General features: G+C 55.5%; 3 protein-coding genes across 3 annotated transcripts; all 3 read left to right on the top strand.

The window, feature by feature from the left end:
- Window positions 1-3,588: 3,588 nt before the first annotated feature.
- On the top strand, window positions 3,589-4,896 carry MAM_00605 (Methyltransferase type 11; the record flags this gene model as incomplete). The annotated part of the gene is made up of 4 exons (XM_040819404.1): window positions 3,589-3,967; window positions 4,031-4,060; window positions 4,141-4,351; window positions 4,425-4,896. 4 exons carry the CDS (start codon window positions 3,589-3,591, stop codon window positions 4,894-4,896), a joined length of 1,092 nt encoding a protein of 363 aa, XP_040682669.1.
- A 1,133-nt stretch (window positions 4,897-6,029) lies between these two features.
- MAM_00604 (cellulosomal scaffoldin anchoring protein C) lies at window positions 6,030-6,560 on the top strand (the record flags this gene model as incomplete). Its single annotated transcript, XM_040819403.1, has 1 exon — window positions 6,030-6,560. The coding sequence occupies one exon, from the start codon at window positions 6,030-6,032 to the stop codon at window positions 6,558-6,560; it is 531 nt and encodes a 176-aa protein (XP_040682668.1).
- A 2,480-nt stretch (window positions 6,561-9,040) lies between these two features.
- Window positions 9,041-9,532, top strand: MAM_00603 (uncharacterized protein; the record flags this gene model as incomplete). Its single annotated transcript, XM_040819402.1, has 1 exon — window positions 9,041-9,532. The coding sequence occupies one exon, from the start codon at window positions 9,041-9,043 to the stop codon at window positions 9,530-9,532; it is 492 nt and encodes a 163-aa protein (XP_040682667.1).
- Between the last annotated feature and the right edge of the window lie 961 nt (window positions 9,533-10,493).

Genomic DNA, 10,493 nt, shown 5'->3' with positions numbered 1-10,493 from the left:
ACGCATAGGAGAACCGACATTCATCGAGTTCGATTCTTCTGCAGTGGAGACGCGGACGCTGTGGCGCATTTAAGTTTGGGATACGTTTCTTTTTTCTTTACTTTCCTTTTTTTCCTTTTGGGTCGGCTTCACACTCAGGAGTTGTCGGTGTTTCACGTTGAACGCACGAGAGGTTGGGTATCGAAATGTCCGCCTCTGGACTCGCTCCAGGAGGAAATCTCTGTCAAATTAAAACATTATGTAGCCAACAGAAAGAGAATCTCACCATACACCACATCATCTACTCCATCGGGACCTTTTGACGTGCGAACTGTTTTGTTACATTGGCCAGAAACCCAGTATCTGGACTATATCAACCATACAATCAGCTAGTAGTTACTAGGCTTGGTGGATGAGTAGCGGGCACAATGAATCACATAAGTTGTGCGTCGGAGATCACAACGCCGCAACATGGGACGCCGTTCGTTCGACAGTGGTATGAAGGGGAAAGGGGTGTGTGACTCAGCCAGAAGTCTAGCCTACATGTGTTATCGGGCGTTCCTGGCCGCCTTTTGCCTCGTCGTACTACCGAATGGACGCCATTTGGCCGTGACCACACTGAAAAAGGCAGCTCATGTGACAGACGCGAGAAATTAGGGCCATGGAGGAGGGACAATGCTTCGGCTCTCTGCAAACTGCTTTCGCCGCAGCACGCTCGAGAGTTACCTTGACTGTGGCCGAAGCGGTCTTGCGGTGGTCACGAAGCTCGTCCCCGGCTTTCTCTGTACATGCGCGTAGTTGGCCAGTGCTATTTATCATAAGCCCCGCAGGTCCATTTACACGCTCCAGATGCATTGAATATTGAATCGTACTTGCGTGCAGTTCATTGTCCAGGATGTTGGGACCATGCTTGCACAAGGAGAGGCGTAAGCGAGCGAGACACTGTGGAATGACCAAAGACGGGACAAGGACAGGCCAACACCGATGCCAGCTTGATGGCTCATCGATGTAATACCGATTTGATGACGGGGACCTGGGCTAAGAAGCCAGGTTGCACGACACCAAAGGCCCAATAATGGCGCCTGGCGATCTGTACATGCATGTTGATAAAATGCAATTGGTGCAGGCCCGTATATTTGAGTCCTAGTTTTGAGCTCACTAAGCTTGCGGATAAGCATGCGGGGACTTGACAAATCGACTGTCATCTGTCTCATCTTCAGTGTGCCGGACAGCCCAGCCCAACCAAGAGACCACCGGGCGGCGGCAAGGCGGTCTGAGTGCGTATCGATGGATCGTGTGGGATTTCCGAGGAAAACAGCCCATGAAGATCGATCGAACTTTCGGGGAAATCTGGCGACAAAGAGGACAATGTGGTGTGGTGGTAGGAGAGCGAGTTGTGGTTGTGGTTGACCCGAGGGTTTGGGTCGGCGGACGTATGGCTTGTAGTCCAATTTCTGCCGGAATGTTACCTGTGTGATACCAAATCTATCATTCCCCACGTGTAGCTTTACCATCGTGCCCTTTCGTGTGGAGGCAACGAGAATTTGCCTGGGCACCCTCCATGTACGGCCCGGAAATGGCGGCGTCGAGCGATTTGAGGGTGGGCAAGGCAACTGCTTATTGCCTCCCCTCCCTCCCGAAGCTCCCACTGTGACGGAACGACTTGTCCGACCAAGGACCATGGACCATGGAACCAAAAGACCTTCACCTCCCGACAGATAGTTGACTGGGGCTCCCAATGGTAGGCAAGAAATGCCGGACCGGACGGCGGGTTGATGCATGACAGGGAACAGGCCTGACCCAGCAGACCCGACATGCACGTCTGTCTACTGGGACTAGCTAGCGCACGTTTTTCGTAAGCATCAAGCCCGTCTCTTTTCAGCTGTTGTAGTTTGATGAACTGTGGCGTAATTCACGACGAGTAAGCCGTCAAGCCATAGCCATGTAGAACCTCGCTCACAGAGGACTGAGACACCGGACTGCAGACGCCTATCGGCGGTCCCAGTGTGTCTTTCCGGGAGCCGGCATGATTGGCATCGATCATCAACCCCCATCTCGATGTGGGGATCTGAGCGCCATCACCATCGCCGTACGGGGTCCTGCGGAGTCTGTAATAAATGATAGTCTTGGAGGGAACCACGTTGGGACTGAGATTGATGTTAGCGACATGTGACCGCCATCGGTGTGTGTGTGGCAGTGCCGCCGTCCATTCGGGGCGTCGATACTCGATTGCCAGTGGACGGCAGGCAAGAGCAGGATGGGACGGATGCGTGAGCGAGTCCCGGCAGTCTGGTTCGACTATCGTTGACCATCGCACACCTCGCCTCTTTTGAGAAAAATCGCCGTTTCCGTGTTACGTGCAGAGTCCGGAGTGGTGAGGTCGACGACACTGAACGGTCCAGACCATCGTCTTCTCTGCCAGCGACGTGGCTTCGGGGTTTCTGGGGCCTTTGCATCGTTAGCCTGCGCCGCTGTCCTCCGTTCTATACTCTGGCCCGGCCGCGCTGGGGCAGCAAAGCGAAGCTGAGGGAGCTAGACGAAGCTGTCGACTTGCCCTCAAGCTTGATTTTTCGCAGCCACGATTCAATGTGAGGGGGTCCGAGAGCTGCCTTCAGTCCGTTGACGGGACCCAGGTCGCACCTTCCGATCAAGGGCAGAGTACGGAGTACTCCGTAGAGGGACGCGACTTCCTCGAGCACGTTTTTGACGGGCGGAAATACCAATCACAACCAGCCTCTTCGCCTCACACCGGCCTCGGGCAGCACCCGCACGCTGGCCCTTAAAAGTCAACTTCCAGGAGTCATCGCCACCGCCTTTCTAGCCTTCGGCTTCATCACGCTTCGCATTCTTCCGCTCCTGCTGCTCATACCTCTCTCTTCCACTACGTCCGTCGCACTCTCGAACACACACATGCCAATTTGCGCTTCCCGGGTATTGGTGGCAAGTGGGACCATTTCATTGCAATAGGACAAACGAAAGCAAGGCAAAGCAAACAAGCGACCGGTCAATGAACAGAGAAAGCCAAACCAATACGCCGGTCCTGTTTCCGTCTTAAATCTGGTCAGCTCAGAGGCTCAGAAGCTCACAGACAGCCACCTCGCCGTGTGAAGTTTGACCTTGCGAGCCAGTCATTGGCACTCGTCTTCCTCCCGTCAAAGTCAGACCTTCGTTTTGAGTCTCTGGAAACTTGGACTTGGGACATTGCGCTGCCGATAGTACTCTCTGTAACCGGAAACTTGAGAAACCCAATTAGCCCCAGCCTACCGTGCTTGGGCCAGTCCCAGATCCCTCAGCTCAGAGCACGGAGCGCATACCGACCATTGATAACCCCCTCCGCAATAGAGGGCGGCACGCTGCACCACCTCTCGAAACCGAGTCCATGGCAGAGGGTTTGTCCAACACAGTTGTTTGTTCCACAACGAGGACGGCGATCTAGCCTGCTCTTCAAGGAGCGGGTACGTTGTCGAGCATATTGCTTATAACAAGGCCGCCTCCCTCCCGTTTCACTCTCACGATGAGATCTACGATGCTCTGATCTGTTCCAGAATTGCCCGCTTTCCGGTTGTGTAGCCAGAGACTTGCGTATAAAAAAAAAGAATTTCGCCCAAAATGCCTGCAGATCCAGCCGCCGCGCCTGGGCTGCATGCGGCACATGCACCATCGATTTCATCAACGGGAACCTCCATCTCTGTTGCAACATCAGACGAGGTCGCCGTTATTCGGCGCATAGAAAAGGGAGAGTATGTTGACGGGCAAGAGGTTGACGATGATACCCGCAGTTTGACCTCGAGTATCCGACAACACATTGTTGATGGGGGCCTGCGATATCACGCATATCACGCAGGGCAGTACGCCTTTCCCAATGACGAGAACGAACAGCACAGAGACAATCTGAAGCACCTCTTGACATTGCACCTGTGCGAAGGAAAGTACTTTTTCGCTCCGATACATGAGCTTCTTCAGAAAGGCGGCTATGTCCTCGATCTGGGTGAGTGAAACAAGGCTACAAACCCTCGGAGACACGAATGCCCACATCTGCTAATATTGTCAGGCACGGGAACTGGCGCGTGGTGCGTGGAAAGTAAGTTGCTACTCTAATTTGATCTAGCCGTGACTGTATGCTCTGATGGAGGCGTCGTCAACTGACCGTATGATTCCCAGTGGGGGACCTGTATCCAAACGCCACCTTTGACGGCATGGACTTGTCGCCAATACAACCTGATTGGGTTCCTGAAAATGTTTCGTTCATGGTTGACGATATCGAGCACGAGGCAGGGTGGACATATGAGGAGAATGAGCTTGATTACATTCACGTTCGACACTTGATACATTCTATCAAGGATCGAGAAGAGATGTGGAGGCGAATCTACAGGTACTGCGAACAACCAACCACCATGCTACACGCTGTTGCGTAAAGGCTTGCAGGGCTAACTCCACGGAAACAGCCATCTCAAACCAGGTGGATATGTTGAAGTGCAGGAATTCGACTACGCCGCCGCTTGCGACGACCACTCCTGTGATGGCCCGTACGCATGGCGGGACTTTCTGAGATACCTTACCTCTGGGCTAGAGGCTCTTGGGTCGGATCTGCACAGCATACACCATGTCGAAAACGAGCTCCTTCAAGCTGGGTTCGAGGAGCTCCACTACCAGGACTTGAAATGTCCCCTAGGACCGTGGGCTAAATTGTTACGCCTACAAGAGTGTGGGCATCTTCTACGAGACATTGTCATGTGTGGACTGGAAGGCCTTACTCGACGACCATTTCGAGATGGTTTAAGGTGGACACCCTTACAAATAGAAATGTTTCTAATCGATGTACGGAAGGATGTGACTCGGGTTGAGAATGGCATCCCGCCATTCCACAGCTATTTTCCCTTTAGGAGCATTTATGCCCGGAAACCTTTGGTAGTTTGATGTTGGATAGTACGGGTGACTTTCAGGTTAGTCAAGTGGTTTCAAGTTGGGACCAGGGAAAAGCTGTTGGCGGTATACGAAAGACGGTCTCGTGCTTCAGCATACCGACGTGGACGAGAGGATAGATATGACATGGAGCTAGTTCAGCTGATTTGTTACCATAGCAAGGCCAAAAAGGGGGGTCGTCAAGAATGCGTAAGCCGGTGGCATTGACCACTGCAGAATGAAAGTTTATTTTACTTTTGCGCGCCATCATCGTGGCTGCGGTGAAGAGGAACAGCCCAAGTTCAAGGCCAGGAGCTAGGGTGCCTAAGCAGGAAGTCGGGTCACGGACGTGATTCCGAAGTATTCGATGCCAGTCCATACACAGCTGAGTGGAAGGGACTATTTTCTAGCACGTACTGACCTCGTGGACGACAGAAAGACACTAGACGAGAACTTTAATCTACCTGGAGAGCAGGATGGGTATCTTGGAGACGAGTCGACAGACGCCACCAGATGCACCATGAAGACAGAAGTGGTCGAGAACCGCGTCCTCCATGGCCAGCAAAAGATGTTTGACGAGGCATTAGAACCTGGTCATGGTGGATAGTACCGTGGAAGACATGATTCCACTCGAACATCGGAGTAGACATTCGACGGCTAAGTTCCAACGCAAACCGAGTTGCTGTTCGCTGTGCCCCCCGGGTGGACTCTCACGAAAGCCTTCTTGCTGCGGCCTCAAAAATCTAAACATGCGCCATGGCAGAGCCGTCGAGCACCAAGCAAGTCTAATATAGTCTCGACAAGTGTGTCCAAGTTCGTCTTCTTACATACGCAGGTTTGCCGGTCGCTGAGAATACCATAAATACGTGCCCCTTGTCATCTTTCTCTTAGGATTTCTTTCCCCCTGACCATCCTGCCTCGTCTTCATCCCACCGCAGTCTGCTTCCAAGCCTGCCAAAGCACTTTTCAAGACAATCACTCGTTTGTGCCCCAGCTGCGGCTCATCAACTCGGCCTACTTGTGTTTCCATTCTCTACTCCAATCCACGTCCGGCCAGACGAACAAATACCTGGCTCGAGATTTCTTATCAGATACATTCAACAACACCCTTGACACAGAAAACAAAACCAACAACAAAATCTTTTGAAATGGAGCACCACCAAAGTGCCAGCATCACCTTCACCCTCACCATGGCCGAGCAGACCGAGAAGGCCAAGGCCACGGTCAAGGCCAAGGGCGCAGCACCCCTGACCGAGGCCATTCTTTCCGCCTCCGAGGAGAGCTCGGGCGAAGAGGTCTCAGGAGACACTGGCGACGAGGACGAGGACGAGGACGGCGACAACAACAACAACAACAACAACAGCGGCCTGTTCACCAAGGACGGCCGGTGCCAGCGATGCCTCAGGGTCTTCGCCCTCAACAAGAGGGCGGACCACCGAAAGGTCCACTGCCTCCAGGGCAAAGACGGCGTGGCAGTCCCCGACGCCAACAGGTGCGCCTACTGCGACCGGCGGCGGCAGAAATGCATCGTGGCAAAGGAGCCATGCCGCAAGGGGCTCAACACTCTCGGGTGCCTCGTGTGCATCCAGGGCGGCCGGTGCTGCTCCTTCAAGAAGACCTTCAAGCACCTGCGGCTCAGAAATGTCCGCATCCACCCGGCAAGCGCACCAGCGACCTAGGATGGACTGGGCTGGGCTGGTTTTTGGTCCCGGTAGCGGGACTTGCCGGAAGCGTGGTCAGGGTTTGGGCCATGTGGGATCTACGCAAGACTGGCGGACGGCGTCAGGACAGGATCATGGGTGGGTGGGAACCCGGGGCTTGCTTGTGATTTGGAATATGGGATTTGAGATTTGGGATTTGGGCTTTGTTTCATGATACCCCTTTCGCAATGTCACTTCTTTTTTGGGCTCACCCTAGCTTCGTTTCTTGATGTGACGCGCCGCGCCCGGCAGGTTCGTCGCGACTCGCGACACGGCCGTGTAAGTGCGTAGTCCGAGACCTCGTGCTGACAGAGCTTGAGAATCCCACGGCCTCACCCGTGCCGTCGGGGATCCCGCGTCACGTTACGTGGTGATGGACAACTTTTGCCATCTCGTCACCGGCCGAGTTTGCGTGCAAGAGTTTCTGCGGCACCCGAGCCCCCAGGGGTGAGTTTCTGACGACGCCGGCCTTGGCTCTTCTTTGCGCCGGCCGGACGGGGCCACGGGTCACGACAAGTTTCTAGAATGCGCATGCGGACCGTGCCATGCTACTGACAGAGGTCAGATCAGGCGTCTGTCTGGATTCGACGAGTAGCGGAATCCCTCCCTGCACCCGTGGCGGACACGCAAGCCTCGCGTCGTCGTACGCTCCCCGCGCTGTGGTCTGATGTTGTACGAAAGACTAGTACTAGCGTCTACGTGTATGGCACTACGCACTCCCGTGGGTTTCTTTCCATTCTACATTCCACACGGAGCAGTGTGTGAGTACGTGTGCGTGTACGTGTGTGTCGGCATTGCATGCAGCGTACCTGGGTCGGGTCTGCATGTATATGTGCCCTCAGGTAGTTTTGCGTGCGGTCTATACTGGAAGAAACAGGCACGTACGCGTATTCTTCAGAAGAGCTGCACTGCAGCCTTGGTTCTCTGGAATATCCTACCCGTCTCGCCCCTCGCCTCAAGTCCCGGATCGACTGTGCTCCACGAGTCGACGAGAGACGCCGCCCCCAGCACAAATGACTCGACTAATCGCCAAATTCCGCACCGTGTGCCATACAGGGCCCTCGTATTGCCTGGACCGAACTTTGGAAGCCGCCACATGGCCGAATCCGCCAAGTCTCAGCCCGCTCATCCAGCAGATGGCGGAACAAGCATAGACGGGACGGGGACGAGGCTCTGCGAGCCCAGCGTCAGCATCTTGGCGTGTGTTGGACGCCCACGAAGCGTCTGACGGCGAAAACACATGGAGCCAAGTCGAAGGGGTGAATGGGTGCGCCGCCGTGGCAGTCTAACCAGCCTCGGGGGTGTGAGCTCCTCGCGGCCAGCGACTCGGAGGAGAGGCTGGCTTCCGCATGACGTTGCCGGCAGGGACTGCTTGAATGCGATCCAGCGAGCTGGAGTGCGGAAGCGCTCTACTCGACCGGACTGCCGAGGCCGATACGTCCTGCGTCATTGTCCTTGGTGCGCGGATGCGTCGAGGCCTCTGGAAGCTGCTGGACTGGCCGGCGACTTGGACGGCCTTCAGTACGTTTGTAATGCGATCTGGATCGAGGAACCGGCTGGAGGCTTAGCAAGGCCCTTGCGGCTGCTGCTGCTTCTCTCTGCGCCTGACGAATGGACTAGATTCCTGGTCCATACGAGTTGCGGTGGTGGATTGGGAATGCGAAGGAGCAGACGAGACGGGCGACAAAGTAACACGGAGTACGGCGTGACTGACGCCACAGAGGCATCGAGAAGTCACAAGAATTGCAGCCAGCGAAGCTGGAAAAGAAAAAAAGAAAAAGAAAAAGAAAAGGATGTGCTTCGTAAACGTGCCGGATGGACAGCGAGAGTCTGCAAGCCGTGCCCGCTCCCACCTGATGGGTGAATATCTGGCGCAGGAGTGGACGTCGAAAGTTAGTGACATACCGATGATCGTTGGCTGCAGATGATTGAACTCGTCATGTCATGTCTCCTTCAAGGTATGATGCAGTGCTCGACTCGACGGCTCTGGAGTGACGCAACTTGGTGAGGGCGGACGCAGGCTGCTTCTCCTGTGACAAGGCTGGTTTGAAAGAGACGCAAGATGCTCATGCGACGTAAAGTGTCACGGGGATTGAGTGCTGATCGATGAGACGAGAGTCACGTCCCCAGTCTGCCTCGATCGATTTGCAGCATTGCGAACCTGACCGGGTTGCAAGGCAGCTTTACTACGAGAAACGGCAATGACTGAAAAAGAGGGCCATACGCCTGCCCTGCCGTGACGCACCGCGCGACGGCTTGACGGTATGCCATGGATCAGTCCAACGTGGAGAGAGGGAGGGCCTTGCACCACAATACCCGTCTCAGCCGGCCGCTCGACTGCTCACCATGGAAGAGGAAGAGGCGACTATTCAAAGGGACCCGGGACCAATGCGTCGGCGCGGTCTCAAGTATCACCACCGGGAGACGATCCATCACCGAGGCAAGGCGTGTCTGCAAAGATGCTTCCCAAACGAGGAGCCGTGACAAGCGGCGCCGACCAACACGCAACGCAAGCAAGTACAGCGAGACCTGTCAGAAGACACGACTTCTCCTTGAGCAAAGAGGCCACAAAGAAGCACGGACCGGCGCGGCTACTGGCCATGGTTTGCGGTGGACGAGGCGGCATGGACGCCCACAGCGACGCGTCGGGCCAGGCACGCCCCCGACATCGATCAAACCAACAGTCACCGCCAGAGTCCAAGGCGAAGGTTGGAGCTCATTCGTCCAATGTGCAAGATGCCGCCAGCCAGCGTCTGCCTACAGGCGGAGAAGCGACCATGACCATGACCATGACCATGACCATGACCATGACCAGGCCGAGGCGTCCCCACGAATCCGCACGACTCGGCGCGCACCTCTGCAGTGTGGAAACTGTTCTCGGGACAGCGGTTGGTGGTGGAGGGAGCACGGGGACAGGAAGCCTCGACCGGCCCGCCGTCAGCACATGGTGAGGTTTACGACGAAGCATCAAAACATGTGAAGCGACAAACAGCAATCGTTTTGATGACGATTCGAGAAAAGTGTCGTGTGTAAGCCGGAAGCCGGAAGTCGGAAGTCGGGCGGTCCGGTGGATCGAGGGACGCGTGGCGCCTTCCGCACCGGGTACTGGGTGGAGCAGGAATCTGGGCTCCGTCACATGACCATCACGGAACCGCACCGCCACGTAGCGGCCACGCCTGGCCACACCCACGTGGCTTGACGGGGAGGAAATCAAGACGCAGCCCGCAACGGTAAACCTGCATGACGGCGTCGCATTCACAAAGAGCTCGGGCAAATGAACGACACGCAGTTGGCAGACAAGCTGTGCGCTGCGGCGCATGCGCCTGACGCATACGGAGTACGGAGTACGGAGTGCATGGGGAGAGGCAGACGAGGCGGCGTGGACATCCAAGAGGCAACACAACAGGGCCCGCACACCGAATTGGTCTTGCGGTGATGCGGTCATCATCAATCAGCCCTACACATGTCGAGTGGTTGCCGACCGAGAGAATGGCGACGAGGCACAGACGATGGATGTCACATACCTACCTGTCTGTCTGTCTGTCTGTGTCTTGTTTGCACGAGACAAGCTGGAGGGGAGCAGGTAACGGGTATGGCGACGAATGACTTTGGGCACAACGAGAAAGGCGAGAAAAAAAAAAAAGTTCACACACACACAAGTGCTCCGTCCCTCTTCGTCGCCGCCTTGTCGAGATGGAAATGTGATCGGTCTGATCGGGCACATTGGGCAACGGCCAGCGACCTGCAAACTTGCACATCGCTCACCTGCTCACTTGCTCGCGTCGGCGGACAAGGACAAACATTGCCCTGGCTGGCCAGCTCCCGCACTCACTCAGCCTGCACATACCACGACGGATAGTTTGCACCCAACATGGCCGCGACGGAGTGGCGGCAGGGCGATCAGAATGAGGC

The sequence above is a fragment of the Metarhizium album genome (assembly GCF_000804445.1).
Source record: "Metarhizium album ARSEF 1941 chromosome Unknown scaffold_1, whole genome shotgun sequence".
In the NCBI taxonomy this organism is placed as follows: Eukaryota; Fungi; Ascomycota; class Sordariomycetes; order Hypocreales; family Clavicipitaceae; genus Metarhizium; species Metarhizium album.
This window is presented reverse-complemented; position numbering and strand designations above follow the sequence as displayed.